Source organism: Oncorhynchus clarkii, chromosome 18 (genome assembly GCF_045791955.1).
Source record: "Oncorhynchus clarkii lewisi isolate Uvic-CL-2024 chromosome 18, UVic_Ocla_1.0, whole genome shotgun sequence".
Lineage (NCBI taxonomy): Eukaryota > Metazoa > Chordata > Actinopteri > Salmoniformes > Salmonidae > Oncorhynchus > Oncorhynchus clarkii.
Genome location: NC_092164.1, coordinates 61,351,260 through 61,371,279, shown reverse-complemented (window position 1 = coordinate 61,371,279; position 20,020 = coordinate 61,351,260). Strand labels below are relative to the sequence as shown.

The 20,020-nt window shown below is 43.6% G+C and overlaps 1 protein-coding gene across 23 annotated transcripts in view; it reads right to left on the bottom strand.

Annotated features, from left to right (window-relative positions):
- The window catches only part of LOC139373815 (focal adhesion kinase 1-like), a 229,214-nt gene that overhangs the window by 38,965 nt on the left and 170,229 nt on the right, over positions 1-20,020 (bottom strand). For 12 of the 23 annotated variants that reach the window (XM_071114851.1, XM_071114850.1, XM_071114855.1 and 9 more), the window contains 7 exons: positions 18,792-18,932; positions 18,153-18,230; positions 17,164-17,271; positions 14,558-14,675; positions 13,655-13,685; positions 9,339-9,412; positions 3,314-3,370 (listed from right to left, as the gene is read on the bottom strand). In XM_071114851.1, coding sequence (XP_070970952.1) covers positions 3,314-3,370; positions 9,339-9,412; positions 13,655-13,685; positions 14,558-14,675; positions 17,164-17,271; positions 18,153-18,230; positions 18,792-18,932 — 607 coding nt within the window. Of the gene's footprint in view, positions 1-3,313; positions 3,371-4,700; positions 4,719-9,338; positions 9,413-13,654; positions 13,686-14,557; positions 14,676-17,163; positions 17,272-18,152; positions 18,231-18,791; positions 18,933-20,020 lie in introns of all 23 variants that reach the window. The other 11 variants (XM_071114852.1, XM_071114848.1, XM_071114857.1 and 8 more) reach the window with 1 other exon arrangement.

Here is a 20,020-nt window from a genome sequence, read left to right as displayed (position 1 = left end):
GAGAAGAAAGTAGGACCAAGGGGAATAGAAGTTACGGGGCTTTAAATAGCCACCTTCTGAGCCATACGGCGCACAGAGCTGAGTGTCAATGAGGAAAAAACAGATTATCCTGAAAACAAGAATATGTTACATTAGATGTCTCTTTACACACGATGAAGCTTTAGTTTCACAATCCTTGATCCTGTATAAATAGATGTGTTATCTTAGGCTGTGTCTCAGATGGCACCCTATTCTAACTACTATTCCTAGCTCTAAGGGCCCTAGTCAGAAGTAGAGCACTGAACAGGAAGTAGGGTACCATTAGGGACTCTGAATTATTCCCACGTGGTACGAAGAAACCTATATATGCTGGATTGATGACTTTTTAGAATGGTGAGAGCTCTGGTCTCCAGTGTAAGCGTGTGACGGGACACTCCATCTTCATACATACAGAGGAACTCGTTCTTTCACAGACCAGACGGTTTTATGAGTCAGCTGGCCCAGACCACTCCACAGCCTGATGAATCAGCTTCACGTCCCAAATGGCACCCTATTTTGACCAGGGCCCATGGGCTCTGGTCAAAAGATGTGCACTACATAGGGAATAGTGTTCCATTTGGGAGGTATACTACAGCACTGCAAGAGCTGTTGTGTTCCGGCCTCATATGATCCCACGAGACTAAGTATCATGGTGTTACTGGAGACTCAGCTTCATGGTCACTAAGGACCTGGGGTTACTGGAGACTCAGCATCATGGTCACTAAGGACCTGGGGTTACTGGAGACTCAGCATCATGGTCACTAAGGACCTGGGGTTACTGGAGACTCAGCATCATGGTCACTAAGGACCTGGGGTTACTGGAGACTCAGCATCATGGTCACTAAGGACCTGGGGTTACTGGAGACTCAGCATCACGGTCACTAAGGACCTGGGGTTACTGGAGACTCGGTATCATGGTCACTAAGGACCTGGGGTTACTGGAGACTCAGTATCATGGTCACGAAGGACCTGGGGTTACTGGAGACTCAGCATCATGGTCAATAAGGACCCATGGTTACTGGAGACTCAGCATCATGGTCACTAAGGACCTGGGGTTACTGGAGACTCAGCATCATGGTCACTAAGGACCTGGGGTTACTGGAGACTCAGCATCATGGTCACTACGGACCTGGGGTTACTGGAGACTCAGCATTATGGTCACTAAGGACCTGGGGTTACTGGAGACTCAGCATCATGGTCACTAAGGACCTGGGGTTACTGGAGACTCAGCATCATGGTCACTAAGGACCTGGGGTTACTGGAGACTCAGCATCATGGTCACTAAAGACCTGGGGTTACTGGAGACTCAGCATCATGGTCACTAAGGACCTGGAGTTACTGGAGACTCAGCATCATGGTCACTAAGGACCTGGGGTTACTGGAGACTCAGTATCATGGTCACAAAGGACCTGGGGTTACTGGAGACTCAGCATCATGGTCACTAAGGACCTGGGGTTACTGGAGACTCAGCATCATGGTCACTAAGGACCTGGGGTTACTGGAGACTCAGCATCATGGTCACTAAGGACCTGGGGTTACTGGAGACTCAGCATCATGGTCACGAAGGACCTGGAGTTACTGGAGACTCAGCATCATGGTCACTAAGGACCTGGGGTTACTGGAGACTCAGCATCATGGTCACTAAGGACCTGGGGTTACTGGAGACTCAGCATCATGGTCACTAAGGACCTGGGGTTACTGGAGACTCAGCATCATGGTCACTAAGGACCTGGGGTTACTGGAGACTCAGCATCATGGTCACTAAGGACCTGGGGTTACTGGAGACTCAGCATCATGGTCACTAAGGACCTGGGGTTACTGGAGACTCAGTATCATGGTCACTAAGGACCTGGGGTTACTGGAGACTCAGCATCATGGTCACTAAGGACCTGGGGTTACTGGAGACTCAGCATCATGGTCACTAAGGACCTGGAGTTACTGGAGACTCAGCATCATGGTCACTAAGGACCTGGGGTTACTGGAGACTCAGCATCATGGTCACTAAGGACCTGGAGTTACTGGAGACTCAGCATCATGGTCACTCACTAAAGACCTGGGGTTACTGGAGACTCAGCATCATGGTCACTAAGGACCTGGGGTTACTGGAGACTCAGCATCATGGTCACTAAAGACCTGGGGTTACTGGAGACTCAGCATCATGGTCACTAAGGACCTGGGGTTACTGGAGACATAGAATTTAAATGATTAGAACAGACATTGCCATGGAAGTCAATGTACAGTGGTGGGTGGACTGGCGGCTATGGGTGTACCATGGTCTGAGGGGCTTTATCCATTCTAGTGATTCTAATTATATGACTAACTCATTTTAATGATTTGAATTATATGACTAACTCATTCTTTCACTGCAGTACACTTAAAGGGCACCTGACATATTTAGTCCTGAATGAGGACTACCTAATGACATGAATATTCAAAATAATAACAATCAACATTTGTGACAGATAGTTTTTTTCTGAGAACGTACTACTGGGCTTTCCCTGGATACTTTCTTAAAGTATCAGTAAATCATAATGGAACAGAATCACTATCTGATTTGGACAGCATCATAACAGCAGTATTGAATGAGGCAAGGATCCTATGCAGACCATCAATATGAATACATGACTATCCTGTTCCTCACATACACGTTACAGCATGTGTGGAGTCTTACACTGTCACCATGACAACCAAACATTGGAGTGTACCAGACAATCTGACTGTTAGACTAGTTACGTTTCCTAGACAAGACACACACAGGCAGCGTGTGTCTGGTATTTGGTGGACTCTACAGTCTTCCAGCAGCCGCATCAACACATCCACAGAGCCTTAGGGGGAGAAGATAGTTCACGAATCAGAACCGGGGCCACGTTCAAGGGAATTTGGATAGAGAGAGAAGGATGAAGAGAGAGAAAGAGAGAGAGAGATAGAAAGAAGAAGTGAAAGAGGAAAGAGACCAAGAGACAGAGAAAGAACGAATCAGATTGAGAGCGAGAGAGACCAAAAGAAAGTGTAAGAGAGAGACCAAAAGAAAGTGTAAGAGAGAGACAGAGACAGAGAACAAGAATGAGAGAGACCAAAAGAAAGTGTAAGAGAGAGATAGAGACAGAGAAAAAGAATGAGAGATAGATAAAGAAACAGAGAGAAAGAAAAGACAGACCAAGAGGAAGTGGAAGAGAACTAGAGAAAAAGCATCTGTGCTGGATCCCTGGAGACAGTCTGGACAACAGATTATCAGGGGACACATGACCAGAAACATACTGCACTACAATACCAGGGAGTATGGAGCTGCACTTACTTGAAGGCATGGTGTAGGTTTCCTCTTCGTCTATAATCTCAGCATAATCGTCTGTCTCTGCAGAAACACAACAGCCTCGTGGTCAGTCCAGTCACACACACACACACACACACACACCACCGTCAGAGACGGATACACATAAAGCTAGCTAGACATGTACCCTTCCACACAATTAACTACAGCCAGCTGAAAATAAATATTTGAGTCACACAGCAAGTGCTCCTCAACAAATTCCCACACTGCCGAACACACAGTCGCTCTCGTACAGTAAACACACACACAGAAACACAAGCATTTGCACTCGCAACTCTCACAGTTTCAGCCACTCGTGTGTCTGTCTGCTCTGTCTGTCTAGCCAATCAGAACTCAGCAGTACAGCTGGGCTTCTGGGTTAGGGGGGAAGAAGAGGGAGGAGAGGGGATGTGGAGACGGAAAGGAGGGGGGGATGGAACCAGTTATTCCCTTTTTCTTCAGGAAAAGAGAAACAGAGAGAAGAGCCATCATACAGTCGTCTAGATAAACAGATTTAGGTGTTTACAGTAAGTGAACGGTCTCTGGCTGTCCAATCTTGACTTGATCGAAAATGGTAATTTGCCAGTTGTGCCGTCTTGGCTACTGTTCCTCTTAGGGAAGGGAGAACACCAGATTGTGTAGTGTTTAGCCAGCCGCCAGCCAAACTCAGCTCTCTTTATGAGGCCGAGCTGGGAGAGGGCTTGGAGCTGGGCCCTTAAAGACGCAGGCAGACAGCAGGGACGGTAGCCAAAAAGCCACTCAGAGTAGGAGTGCTGATCTACGATCATGTCCCCCCCCCCCATCTATCTAACTTATTCATTATGATCAAAAAGGCACACCAAATCTGAGACTCTTTGTGAATACCGGTTCAGATTTTAGGACAGACAAACTGACCAGACCTGGGTTCAAATAGCCTAGCATTTGTTTTCTTTCAAATACTTTAATCTATGCTTGATTAGGCTTATCTGGCACCATGGAACCAACGGAATAGTCCCAAAAGTGCAAACCCTGCCAATTTGGCACTCTAGACAGGCTCAAACTTAATCGATCACACGGCAGCACTGCAGCTCGGACAGATTTCAGCACCATTTATAGAGACGATGTTAACCGCTACATTGTTTCCCTAATTCCAATAACGTCTATTGCATGATTAGCGCATTACCAATGACAAACCCCTAGAAGCAGATGGATAAAAACAGATGTATTTAATTTGATTCATTTGATTGATATGATTCATGAGTCATCATAAGGCATACACAGTAGAGTCATACACACACAAACCACAACCCCCAGAATCATCCCTCATGGCCCCAGTGAGTTAGTAGCAGGTGACAGGAAGGAATGAAGGGAACTATTAAAAGAAGCTAAACTTTACCATCCCCACTACAATCCTCTGCAAGTCCAAGGAGAGCATGCAAAACAGAGAGAATGAGGGAGAGAGAGAGAGGGAGAGAGAGAAGGAGAGGTTACACACTTTTCACAAATATATGAAAAGTATAAAAGACAGTATAATTAATTCAAAATGGGCTTAATAATTGTTGCTGTAACACACTCCTTCAAGACAAGCAGTGACTGGGCATTTCAACAGTGTATCCAATCTATGTTTTTATTTAGTATCAGTGGGAACGTTTCTGCTTTAAATGGAGTTAGTCTGTAGTTGGAATGTGTGGAACCTGATTGGGTTTGGTTGAAGGGACGGCCAGCATTGTTCTGAACGGGGTCGGTGGAGTTCATTGGCTATCACCTGGCTATTATTAGCATTGGAGGAGGCGAGATCAGGTGGGACCACTGAGAGGGCAGACACACAACTCCGGTATAAAGTCATTTTTTCCCCAAAGTTGCCGAAATGCCAGGTGCGTCCACTTATATCAGCGCATTCGTAAACCTAACCATCACAAAACGTATATTCCATCAAATAAGCCTCACATAGCGAATTAGCAATTACATTTTTTGTAGAACAAATTCTAAACTTTCTCATTGACCTCCATACAATAATTCCTCACTTCGTAGTATTATTTTTGTGGCGGAGTAAACCCTCTTGCTTCACATCTTCCTCTCTGGTGTTGGTTAACTTTGTTAGTTTGATTATTTTTGTTTTTACACATCCTTGAGGGCTAAAACTCAGGTTAGCGAAATCCATCTGAATTTATAGCGATATATACAGTACCAGTCAAAAGCTTTAATTTTGTATTATTTTCTACATTGTAGAATAATAGTGATGACATCAAAACTATGAAAAAACACATATGGAATCATGTAGTAACCAAAAAAACACATATTATTCAAAGTAGCCACTCTACTGATTTGCGGGCCATGGCTTGACTACAAGTAGCAGGCGACACCCTTCCCGGAAAACAAAATGTGGAATCAATTTCATCTTGCCGTCTTCAAAAGCTGAATGGGTTAAAATATGTTTTACTCTAAGACATGACAGGGGTAGGGCATGAGCAATGAGATGTTCCTTCTTCCCGGCAGGCTAGTTCTGTTCCGCCATTGTAGGTGTTGCTTTGTCAGGCATTTAAGGGTTTAGTGCACTTCACACTTTCTATCAACATCACCCCACTTCCCCTGTGTGTTTGTTTGTGTGTTGTGGATTTAGGCACTCAGTGTGGCAAACAGGGTTAGTCAGAGAAAAACAAGAAGCAGGGTCAGTTTAGTCAGCCAATCAGAGCAGTTGTGCCCTTTGACGGAGAGTCATGTGCTCAGAAGACAAAAGGAAGGAAAAAGCGCCTGGCTTTAGCAGGTTTAGGAGGCGTCGGGGTCACAGTTTACAGTCTTCAACCAATCAGAGATGGGGATGAGAGAGCGGAAGAGATGGTGAGAATAAGAGAGGAATAGTGCTTCTGAAAAAAACTGGGTTATTTCTCCCTGGTTCAGATCTAGGATCAGCTTCCCCTCTGTCATTCCTAACCTTAACAATTAGTGGGGAAAATGCTAAACTGAACCCATATCAGTGTCTAGGGGCACCTTCACCCTACACCACAGAAAACACATTAGCAGACAGCATTTGTGAAGGAGTGATGAATGTTGGTGTGACGACGTCCAAAACTTTCCCCATATTAAAGAAATCATTATCACTCTGGCACGCCTGTCATGAAACTACATGAAATACGTCAATAATAATAACATTAATCAATCTCTTCTTCCTTATACCAACCAACAGGGAGGTCAAAGACAACATGGCAGTGCTAGCATCACTTTAAATACGTCATTTCTGCATTTCAATCAACAGCACAGTAATAAGTCCTTCACTATTCTATACCGGGGCTAAGGAATTGATTTCTACTTCTTCAAAAGGTCTTGGATATGACCGTACGCTGACACAATATGGAATGAATTCAGTTAAATATATTGGATTTATGCAGCCAGCAAGCTACAGCAGAGGGAGTTTTTATAAGGGTTTTCTCTGAGCCATTTCTGAGTAATGGCATTGATGGATGGTATCAGGGAGAACTGGTGTAAACATGGAACTCAGACCGCCTCTGAACACACTCCAGTAACACTCTGTTCAACCTCCGTGGACGTTTCGCCACATATCAAAAACACCGTCAAATGAAAAGCTGTAGTGTCGTGGTAAGACTTCTGGGCATAAATCACATATACAACCCCCCCCCCCCCCCGCAGACCGGGGTTTGATCGCCACTTCCACCTTTCCCACTGTTTCTCCCACTTCCCTGTATCTCCCTATGATCTTCCTCACTGTCACTGAATAAATTGTCAAAACTCCTAAAAATATATATATATATATATATATTTTAAAACACACTCAAATAGCATCCAGTCTGACAGTGAAACTGAAACAACCAGTATGACAATGTAATTACTGATATTGGTAGAGAGCAGACTTATCCCCTAGTTTATTTTTATTTTTTAAACTGCATTTAAATAAGTGTGTAATTTTGATATGCACACTGTGGGCATATGCTAAAAAAACATTATCAAACCATCTTGTTTGAAACAAATCAGTAAACTCAACCATCTATCTGGAATATACTATCTGTGAGTACTCTACTCCTCAACCTTATATATCACTGTGTAGCTACAAGAGAGCTGACACCCCCTAAGATACCCTCTGACACCCTCTGATCTTCCCAACCTCAGAGACCAGCTCTCAGCCCCATAGAACACAAGCATCTCTTTGATACCATACTGACTGTCTGACTGTCTACCTCCCTAACCTCCGACCCCTGGTCAGTTAAATAGGGCCTGTTCAACCCCTTCAATCAGGCCTTTATCTGTAACTGGAGCTCCCAGGATATTAACATTCACCAGCCACATCACAGGCCTCTGACATTTAGAAGATGAAGAGAAACAGGGAAGAGAGAGGGAGGCAAAAAGATGGAGGGAAGAAGGGAGAGAGATGGGAGAGAGAGGGGAGAAAGGGAGAGGGATGAGGAAGAGGGGAAAGAGGATAGGGAGTAGGGAGAGACGGAGAGAAGGGAGTTTGAAAGACGGCGAGAGATAGAGAGAGAGAGAGAGAGAAAGAGAGGACAGAGATAGTGAGAGGGGAGAGAGACAGTGAGATGGAGAGGGGAGAGAGAGAGACAGTGAGAGGGGAGAGACAGTGAGAGGGGAGAGAGACAGTGAGATGGAGAGGGGAGAGAGAGAGAGAAAGAGAGGACAGAGACAGTGAGAGGGGAGAGAGACAGTGAGATGGAGAGGGGAGAGAGAGAGACAGTGAGAGGGGAGAGACAGTGAGAGGGGAGAGAGACAGTGAGATGGAGAGGGGAGAGAGAGAGAGAAAGAGAGGACAGAGACAGTGAGAGGGGAGAGAGACAGTGAGATGGAGAGGGGAGAGAGAGAGAGAAAGAGAGGACAGAGAAAGTGAGAGGGGAGAGAGACAGTGAGATGGAGAGGGGAGAGAGCGAGACAGTGAGAGGGGAGAGAGGGGTAAAGATAAAGACATTCTCCTTGTCTGATGGTAATGATACGTAAGTGAAGCTAAAGCGTGGACCCAACTGCTCCCGAGTCTAAAGGCGTCAACATGCTTCAGTTCAGCTGGCACCTAGACAAATGTGGCTATGTGAACTGAACAAGTGTGCTCGCATACTCCCTTAAAGTGGTAATAATACTGCTGGTCCATCTTGAGACGCCTTAGCCAGTATACCCTTCCCCAAAACAGTCTAAATTAATGTAAGGTGTAAAAAATTATGACAGATTTCTTGACTTATGTTTTTTCCGAGGAGATCTTAGTCACGCAATTTTACAGCTAACTAAAGATGTTTGGTGCAGTATTTCCCAAGTGAAAAAATTTGCATGAAAACATGTCTTCTATTGTTGAGAGACAACAAACACTTAATTGAAGAAACCTTACTGTTGACCAATGACCAACGAAGGGGCATAGACTTCGGCTCCGAACTTCAGCTTGCCTTGAGACCCTAATCATACTATTACCAAACCCCTAAATGTAGTTCACACCTAGGGGACATGGCTCCGCTCAGACCCTACATGGATGGTTGATGCTGTTGACAGTGCTGGGTGGTTGGAGAGAGGTTCAGACATCCTTCTGGGCCCTTGTGTTTGCATGGGTCTCTCCAGCTGCAGGCCTTGGCACCCCTTACACCACCAATCCCCTCCCGTCCTCCCCGTCTCCTTAGCAGTGACTCCTCCTGCCACTTGCTAATCCACAAGCTAAGACTGCAATGTTCAGTTACAGTGTGATAGATGTGCCTCATGCAATTCAAGGTGTACTGCTGCTGCTAAATCACTGCCTCAACTGAAAAAAAACAAGACGTGAGAAACCTCCAAGGTAACTATCTAGCGAGCTTGTAATCCTAAAAGTGTAGCCAACCATATGAATAGATGAAAAGTAGTACGCCCCAGGAAGAACCAAACACCCACAAACATCCAAGTAAGGACTTTCAAGCTGGGATCAGCTTGAGTGTCATTATCTGATTAAAGCATGGTCATCTTCGCTCCAGCAACCGTCCATATATCGACTTCCATCAATAGCCCAGCTATATACAGTACAGTAAGATAGTCAGAGATGATTGACGAGGCACTGATCTCTTACCTGAGACAGAGATGGCACGCACCCCAGCGCTCCGGACCACCCCCTCTACCACCTTCTTCTCATTGTTAGGTACCCTGCAGGGTAAAGAGCAGAGACCGAGTGGATCAACAGGAGAAATTCCCAAACCTACAACCAGTTAGTAAATCAACAGCGTCCACAGCAACTCCAGGAGGTTCAAGTGCATTCCTGAAAAGAGTACCATTCTCCTCCTGGAGCCACTAAACAGTCTTGGAAGGATGTAGTGCTGAGGTGCAGGACCAATAAGGGGACTAGGGAGGAGGAATTCTCAGAAAATACTACTCTTTATCAGGAATCTTCCCCAGAACTGTTTAAATAGGTTTTTAGAAGAGCTTGTTATCTGAGCTACAGAGAGAGAGAGAGAGAGAGAGAGAGAGAGAGAGAGAGAGAGAGCAAAAGAGCGAAAGATGTAGAGAGAGAGAGCGAAAGATGTAGAGAGAGAGCGAAAGATGTAGAGAGAGAGCGAAAGATGTAGAGAGAGAGCGAAAGATGTAGAGAGAGAGAGAGTGAAAGAACAAAAGATGCAGAGAGAGAGAGAGAGAACAAAAGATGCAGAGAGAGAGAAGAAAAGATGCAGAGAGAGAGAGAGAGAGAGGACAAAACATGCGGAGAGAGAGTGAAAGATGAGAGAGAGAGAGAGAGAGAGAGAGCGAGAGAGAGCGAGCGAGCGAGAGAGAGAGAGCAAAAGAGCGAAAGATGTAGAGAGAGAGAGCGAAAGATGTAGAGAGAGAGGGAAAGATGTAGAGAGAGAGCGAAAGATGTAGAGAGAGAGAAAGAGAGAGTGAAAGAACAAAAGATGCAGAGAGAGAGAGAGAGAGAGAGAGGACAAAACATGCAGAGAGAGAGAGAGAGAGAGAGAGAGAGAGAGAGAGAGAGAGAGAGAGAGAGAAATATGTAGAGAGAGAGAGAGTGAAATATGTAGGTAGAGAGAGAGAGAGAGAGAGAGAGAGAGAGAGATAGAGAGAGATAGAGAGAGATAGAGAGAGATAGAGAGAGAGTGAAATATGTAGGTAGAGAGAGAGAGAGAGAACAAAAGATGCAGAGAGAGAGAAGAAAAGATGCAGAGAGAGAGAGAGAGAGAGAGGACAAAACATGCGGAGAGAGTGAAAGATGGAGAGAGAGAGAGAGAGAGAGCGAGAGAGAGCGAGCGAGCGAGAGAGAGAGAGCAAAAGAGCGAAAGATGTAGAGAGAGAGAGCGAAAGATGTAGAGAGAGAGGGAAAGATGTAGAGAGAGAGCGAAAGATGTAGAGAGAGAGAAAGAGAGAGTGAAAGAACAAAAGATGCAGAGAGAGAGAGAGAGGACAAAACATGCAGAGAGAGAGAGAGAGAGAGAGAGAGAGAGAGAGAGAGAGAGAGAGATAGAGAGAGAGTGAAATATGTAGGTAGAGAGAGAGAGAGAGAGAGAGAGAGAGAGAGAGAGAGAGATAGAGAGAGATAGAGAGAGATAGAGAGAGATAGAGAGAGATAGAGAGAGAGTGAAATATGTAGGAGAGAGAGAGAGAGAGAGAGAGAGAGAGAGAGAGAGATAGAGAGAGAGTGAAATATGTAGGTAGAGAGAGAGAGAGAGAGAGAGAGAGAGAGAGAGAGAGATAGAGAGATAGAGAGAGAGTGAAATATGTAGGTAGAGAGAGAGAGAGAGAGAGAGAGAGATAGAGAGAGAGTGAAATATGTAGGTAGAGAGAGAGAGAGAGACTTTACAAGCGTTTGAAAACACTAAGTGGAAAATATTTGGCTCCGTAACGGTTATCCTTATTTGACCAAAGCCCAGAGTGCCAAAGAGCAGAGAGAGAGAGAAATAGAGAGGGAGAGAGAGAGAAAAGGTGTAATTTTGGAAAAACCCTCTCTAGCTCTAGATGTAGTAGGGCTGGATAAGGGCGTTCGCTAAATTACTAAAATATACATGTAAAATGTGCTTTAGGGCTGACCCCATTTAGTCGACTGGTCGATTGTTTGGTTGACAGGCTATTGGTCGACCGAGATTTTTTAATCGAGCAGTGGCAAATACATAAAAATAATTTATGTCACACGAGACACCCGCGCACAAATGTAGGCTTATAAATGTGACCATCTGGGGATCTGATACTATTTCTGATTGTCTTAACTCACCATCACTGTGGAGCTTCTCAAAATCATTTTTTTCTTCGCCTCAAACTGAAAGTAAACTAAGTCTGTTTTTACATTAACTGAGAATGACAATAGATCCTCAACGTAGCCTATTTGAAAAATCTTTCCAGCTCTCTTTCGATAACCACTCAGCATAAAATGGGGGGAAAAATGACATGCTCTGATCTAGTGGAAACATCATAAAATAGGCCTACATGATTACTTCTAATCCCTTGCTAAATAGCCTACAGCTGTGTGTGTCTGTCTGTCCAGAGCTCAATGGCACAGGAAACTCTGAGGGCCCAGAATATTTGATAAGTTTGATAGCACAAGCTATGGGCTGAAGGAGTTAATAGTTGATACAATGTTTCAAGTTCCTTGCAGACAGGCCATGTGTAGCCAATGTGATTTATAGGATATTTATCAGGATATTTCCTGCAATGTTTTTATTTGTTGGCTTTATATAGGCTATTTTTACATATTGGCAATAGAAGTGTCTTTTAGATTCGTATCATTTAGATGTCATGTTGATTAACCACATGACATTAGTTTCGAGATATGAAGACTGAGAAATGAAATGAAACTGTTCCACCGAAAATGCGCAAATGAAAATCATAACGCAGATCCCTATAAATGGTGCGATAACTTGGCACGCCAAATGGAAAAGGTTATGGTTATGACCCTGTACATTACATTGGTGTAGCCTTTGACCCTGTACATTACATTGGTGTAGCCTATGACCCTGTACATTACATTGTTGTAGCCTATGACCCTGTACATTACATTGGTGTAGCCTACGACCCTGTACATTACATTGGTGTAGCCTACGACCCTGTACATTACATTGGTGTAGCCTATGACCCTGTACATTACATTGGTGTAGCCTACGACCCTGTACATTACATTGGTGTAGCCTATGACCCTGTACATTACATTGGTGTAGCCTACGACCCTGTACATTACATTGGTGTAGCCTACGACCCTGTACATTACATTGGTGTAGCCTATGACCCTGTACATTACATTGGTGTAGCCTATGACCCTGTACATTACATTGGTGTAGCCTATGACCCTGTACATTACATTGGTGTAGCCTATGACCCTGTACATTACATTGGTGTAGCCTATGACCCTGTACATTACATTGGTGTAGCCTATGACCCTGTACATTACATTGGTGTAGCCTATGACCCTGTACATTACATTGGTGTAGCCTATGACCCTGTACATTACATTGGTGTAGCCTATGACCCTGTACATTACATTGGTGTAGCCTATGACCCTGTACATTACATTGGTGTAGCCTATGACCCTGTACATTACATTGGTGTAGCCTATGACCCTGTACATTACATTGGTGTAGCCTATGACCCTGTACATTACATTGTTGTAGCCTATGACCCTGTACATTACATTGGTGTAGCCTATGACCCTGTACATTACATTGGTGTAGCCTATGACCCTGTACATTACATTGGTGTAGCCTATGACCCTGTACATTACATTGGTGTAGCCTATGACCCTGTACATTACATTGGTGTAGCCTATGACCCTGTACATTACATTGGTGTAGCCTATGACCCTGTACATTACATTGGTGTAGCCTATAACCCTGTACAGTACATTGGTGTAGCCTATGACCCTGTACATTACATTGGTGTAGCCTATGACCCTGTCCATTACATTGGTGTAGCCTATGACCCTGTACATTACATTGGTGTAGCCTATGACCCTGTACATTACATTGGTGTAGCCTATGACCCTGTACATTACATTGGTGTAGCCTATTACCCTGTACAGTACATTGGTGTAGCCTATGACCCTGTACATTACATTGGTGTAGCCTATGACCCTGTACATTACATTGGTGTAGCCTATGACCCTGTACATTACATTGGTGTAGCCTATGACCCTGTACATTACATTGGTGTAGCCTATTACCCTGTACAGTACATTGGTGTAGCCTATGACCCTGTACATTACATTGTACAATGGCTGTGATTTGATAACAGAGCTGACGCTTGGAGTCCCACAAATAGATTTACTGAGCAGAGGACAAGGATTTGCATTATTGTTTGTTTGTTTCTTACACAGTTATTTATGTTTATGCTATCATTTAGGTTTTTTTTGTGAATGAACATTCAAAATATACCCATTGATCAATAATGTTGTGTACCGGGATGGAAGATACTCACTTAGGGATTGACGGCAATGCTCTCTCTCCCTCTGTTTAACAAAAAATACAGACGAGAAATATTGTCAAGCAAAGCATATACCGTAAAACAATGCAAGACATGTTCATCATTTTGAGTAAATCCAAAGAAGAGGTGTGTGGGTGAGGAAATCACGAGCACAGGAGAGGAGAAGCCTGTTTCAACTGTTCCCCTGCTCCCCTTCCTCCCACACAGGAAAAGGCAGACAGTCCAACTCCAAACAAGGCTGACGAATCTGCTCCAAGCAAAGACTAAGGTGTTTAATGTTGAAAATAAACCAGATCTCCATCAGACTGATATAAGCATTGAGTGTATTGACAGGGAATTGACCTACAACCACTATCAATGTGTAATAAAGGCATTGGGGAAGTCATGAACACAACAAACAATTCTATATGAGTGTATTTCCAAATCAAACTACAACTGGAAACCTTAGAAAACGGGAAGAGTTTAAAAATAACACTACAGGCAACTTTTGTGGTGATTGTCTAACGTTTGGCCTAATACAATGCAGTCCATTTAGACTCAAATAAGAACAGCACCCAAGGCAGAGTGAATCTGTCACCGTAACTGTAGCGACGCAGTCTTGAAAACCTAGTAATGTCAACACTCAAACACCAACATACTTCAACTACAGTAATCATTGTTAGTAGTAGTATCTGTTTGAGACTGTTTGAGACATATCTGTGACTGCCGTAACACAATTGTCAAAACCATAAACATGTAAGCAGCCCCCATACAAAATCAAACTGCGTGTGTGTGTGTGTGTGTGTGTGTGTGTCAAAGGCAGAGTGCAACTGGCACTAGCAACACAATGAACATACACTGGTACCTCCTGGTGTGTTTTTGAGACAGTATGTGTGTGTGTGTGGGGGGGAGACGTACCTTTCTGTGGCCGTATGATGAAGGACTGGGTGGCTCCGTTGACCAGGCGACAGTAGCCGTCTATGAGGTCGGCCATGTTTTCAGCTGTGGTGAGTGACGGCGTGGTCACTGTGAGAGGCTATGGACACAGAGCAGCAGCCCACAAAGAGTCATTATTGCCAGGACAGGCAGAGGAACAGACAGACAGACAGACCGGGATGTTACAACTGTTCTGCTCTGCCTGGGGCTGCCAGCTGCCCCTCCCATCACACATCTCTACTTTATTCACAAACACACTGGCTAGTGTCATCCTCTATGGCTGACAGAGTCGTAACTCAATCCATGAATCATCCTCTACAACAGACAGAGTAGTAACCCAATACATTAATCATCCTCTATGGCTGACAGAGTAGTAACTCAATACTATAATCATCCTCTACAACAGACAGAGTAGTAACCCAATACTACAACCATCCTCTATGGCTGACAGAGTAGTAACCCAATCCTATAATCATCCTCTATGGCTGACAGACAGAGTAGTAACCCAATACTACAATCATCCTCTATGGCTGACAGAGTAGTAACCCAATACTACAATCATCCTCTATGGCTGACAGACAGAGTAGTAACTCAATCCTATAATCATCCTCTACAACAGACAGAGTAGTAACCCAATACTATAATCATCCTCTATGGCTGACAGAGTAGTAACCCAATACTATAATCATCCTCTATGACTGACAGAGTAGTAACCCAATACTATAATCATCCTCTATGGCTGACAGACAGAGTAGTAACTCAATACTACAATCATCCTCTATGGCTGACAGAGTAGTAACCCAATACTATAATCATCCTCTATGACTGACAGACAGAGTAGTAACCCAATACTATAATCATCCTCTATGGCTGACAGAGTAGTAACCCAATACTATAATCATCCTCTATGACTGACAGAGTAGTAACCCAATACTATAATCATCCTCTATGACTGACAGACAGAGTAGTAACCCAGTACTACAATCATTTTCTATGACTGACAGAGTAGTAACCAAATACTATAATCATCCTCTATGGCTGACAGACAGAGTAGTAACCCAATACTATAATCATCCTCTATGGCTGACAGACAGAGTAGTAACCCAATACTGCAATCATCCTCTATGGCTGACAGACAGAGTAGTAACTCAATACTACAATCATCCTCTATGGCTGACAGACAGAGTAGTAACCCAATACTACAATCATCCTCTATGGCTGACAGACAGAGTAGTAACCCAATACTACAATCATCCTCTATGGCTGATAGACAGAGTAGTAACCCAATACTATAATCATCCTCTATGGCTGACAGACAGAGTAGTAACTCAATACTACAATCATCCTCTATGGCTGACAGACAGAGTAGTAACCCAATACTATAATCATCCTCTATGGCTGACAGACAGAGTAGTAACCCAATACTATAATCATCCTCTATGGCTGACAGACAGAGTAGTAACCCAATACTATAATCATCCTCTATGGCTGACAGACAGAGTAGTAACCCAATACTACAATCATCCTCTATGGCTGACAGACAGAGTAGTAACCCAATACTATAATCATCCTCTATGGCTGACAGACAGAGTAGTAACCCAATACTATAATCATCCTCTATGGCTGACAGACAGAGTTGTAACCCAATACTATAATCATCCTCTATGACTGACAGACAGAGTAGTAACCCAATACTATAATCATCCTCTATGACTGACAGACAGAGTAGTAACCCAATACTATAATCATCCTCTATGACTGACAGACAGAGTAGTAACCCAATACTATAATCATCCTCTATGGCTGACAGACAGAGTAGTAACCCAATACTATAATCATCCTCTATGGTTGACAGACAGAGTAGTAACCCAATACTATAATCATCCTCTATGACTGACAGACAGAGTAGTAACCCAATACTATAATCATCCTCTATGACTGACAGACAGAGTAGTAACCCAATACTATAATCATCCTCTATGGCTGACAGACAGAGTAGTAACTCAATACTACAATCATCCTCTATGGCTGACAGACAGAGTAGTAACCCAATACTACAATCATCCTCTATGGCTGACAGACAGAGTAGTAACCCAATACTATAATCATCCTCTATGGCTGACAGACAGAGTAGTAACCCAATACTATAATCATCCTCTACAACAGACAGAGTTGTAACCCAATACTATAATCATCCTCTACAACAGACAGAGTAGTAACCCAATACTATAATCATCCTCTATGGCTGACAGACAGAGTAGTAACCCAATACTACAATCATCCTCTATGGCCGGGCCATCAGAAATGAAAGGGCCCCTTAGTGGATGAATGTGTGTTACAGTAAGAGTCGTCTCCAACAGAAAGACGATGTGGAACCATTTGGTAATGGTGGGGTGCAGGCTGCAAAACAATACATTTTGGAATGGCTGAAATGAGCAGCATTTACAACGGTTCTTTCACTTTGTGTACATTTTAAACAAGTCAAGTCATGGTAAGGGATGTTATTATGTGTGTGCATCCTTAAGGTACTTTACCCTACATATATAAAGAATAATGTGCCATCTGTGACAACCATGGTTGATTGGTACCTCAGCAGCACCGGTCACGTTGAGCTGCAGCATGCCCTTCCTCTCCTTGTCCTCCATGACGGAGTACCCAATGGTCTGCACCTGGGTGAAGTTGGCCAGGTGGGTTGGCTGGAGGGGAGGAATGAATCAATAAATCATTTTTTTTTTTTTTACATCATAAACTGTGCTGCAGATGATAATTTCAGCTCACAGAGCAGCCCACTGGGCACAAACAGGTTGAATCAACATCGTTTCCACGTCATTTCTTTGAACTCATGTTGAATTAACGTGGACTAGACGTTGAATTGATGTCTGTGCCCAGTAGGGTTGTGTTTTTGCGAGAGGAAAATGTTGCTGTACGGTGTTTCAAATGATGATTCCTGAAGTAAAGTAGAACTAACTTTTAAAATGGTCACAATATTTCTCGGGAAGCTGTATTTTGTGTTATCCATCTATTCTTTCATTGGAAACACTTCATTTCAAGCTGCTACATTTCTGTTGTTGATAGGGATGTTTTTTTGGCGTATCGTTTGCTTACAGAACAAGAGGGGTCTCTTGGAATCCAGAAATAAACTTTCTTAAAACCTTGGCTCACAGTGAAATAACAAGGAGAAAATATGACACGCTCAGTTTGGTGGGTAAAAACCCTCAGGGGCGATTTTGGGAGGATCTTACTTAACAAACAGTCTCTCTCTCTCTCTCTCTCCTCTCATTACCTCAGCCCCTGAAGACATCATGACATAATGACTAGGAATGCTCTTTGAAAACCAATATTTTCAGGGGAAATAAATATTGTATAGTGAGGGGAAAGAGAGAATAGCCCATAGGTTAGACTAGCCCTGAGGAAGACCACACCATGGAATGGGCCTAAATATCTTTAAGAACGTTTGATGTTCTTGGTTTTAAACTATAGAAGTCATATTACTGCAAGGCCTGCGCTTGTTTTGTGTGGAGATGCAAGAGAAGGATACACAACACAAGAAATATGAATATGAACATTTCCTACTTACAGTTGAGCCCTTGTCTGTAAGGTAGCTAATGCCCTCCTCAGGTCCGATGGCTAACTCTACTTGGATGACCCAGCTCAACTGTCAGTAAGATAGAGAGAAAGAACCATTGGGATGATTGTCTTCAGTACAGTCACAAATCAAGAAGAGACATACACAATGAGAGTCAAACGGAGTGTTCAGTCTTCCAGGTGTCAACTCATAACCATGAAAACACCTGTGTGCTACATCATTGAGGTCATTGTCATTGCTGGATAAAACTAAAAAACACATTGTGTTCATTATGTCCAGCAGGGGTCACTATGCAACCGTCATTTCATTAAGGCTGCAGAGAGACAGACGGAATCATCCAAATTACAACCCCGATATCTAGGCTTGACTCCACTGTCTGAGAACATCAGAATTGAATGGTTGAGAAAACAAGTTTAACCTTGGAAATAATCATGCGATGCAAAATGCATCGTCATGCCAGTTTTTTTGCTCTTTACTGAAGGTGCTACATCTTGAAAACTTGATACTTGATACTTAAAGACATTAGTATTTAAAGATCCCTTTATCCTCTGGGATTTAAAAAGTGCATCTTATCGATATATATGTTATATTTGAAACCCAGAACAAATAAAATAGCGGAATTCAGCCTACCCCGAGAGCACATTTAAAACACTCCTTATCGAATCTGTAGACGGGCGCCAGAATCTCCAGGAACATGAGGATGCTCTGGTCATCATTCATGTTGGCAAACTGTTTGAATGTCTGCTGGATCAGCTTCCGCAGGGTTTTGGCCTGAGAGAGAGGGGCATTACTAGAGACAGGCAGACATGGGCTGCATCCCAAATGTTGTATTTATCATGGATCCCCATTAGTTCCTGCCAAGGCAGCAGCTACTCTTCCTGGGGTCCAGCAAAATGAAGGCAGTTTATACAATTAAAAAAAAAACATTACAATACATTCACAGATTTCACAACACACTGTGTGCCCTCAGGCCCCAACTCCACCATATCTACAGTACTACATCCATGTGTATGTGTGTGTATAGTGCGTATGTTATCATGTGTGTGTGTGTGTATGCATGTGTCTGTGCCTATGTTTGTGTTGCTTCACAGTCCCGCTGTTCCATAAAGTGTGTTTTTTAATCTGTTTTTGAAATCACATTTTTCTTCTTAAATCAGTTACTTGATGTGGAATAGAGTTCCATGTAGTCATGGCTCTATGTAGTACTGTGCGCCTCCCATAGTCTGTTCTGGGCTGTGGGAGGCAGGGACTATGAAGAGACCTCTTGTGTCATGTCTTGCATGGGTGTCAGAGCTGTGTGCCAGTAGTTCAAACAGACAGCTCGGAGCATTCAACATGTCAATACCTCCCATCAATACATGTAGTGATGAAGTCAAGCTCTCCTCCACTTTAAGCCAGGAGAGGTTTACATATTAATATTACCTCTCAAATGACACCCTATTCACTGATCTGTATGAAGGGAAAAGGGTGCCATTTGGAACGCAGTCATGGTACAGTGTTTCCCCTATATTCACTTCACAGCGGTCGCCCACCCTAATAAATTGTTGCCGCAGCAGAAATAAAAAGTCATTTTTTTAAATTATATATTTCTGCCGAGAACTAGAATATATATCCAATACTAGAATCCCAGCTAGCCTGGATCACAAACTGGAAGGACAGCTAGCCTGGATCCCAAACTAGAAGGACAGCTAGCCTGGATCCCAAACTAGAAGGACAGCTAGCCTGGATCCCAAACTAGAAGGACAGCTAGCCTGGATCCCAAACTAGAAGGACAGCTAGCCTGGATCCCAAACTAGAAGGACAGCTAGCCTGGGTCCAATACCAGAAGGCCAGCTAGCCTGGACCCCAAACTAGAAGGC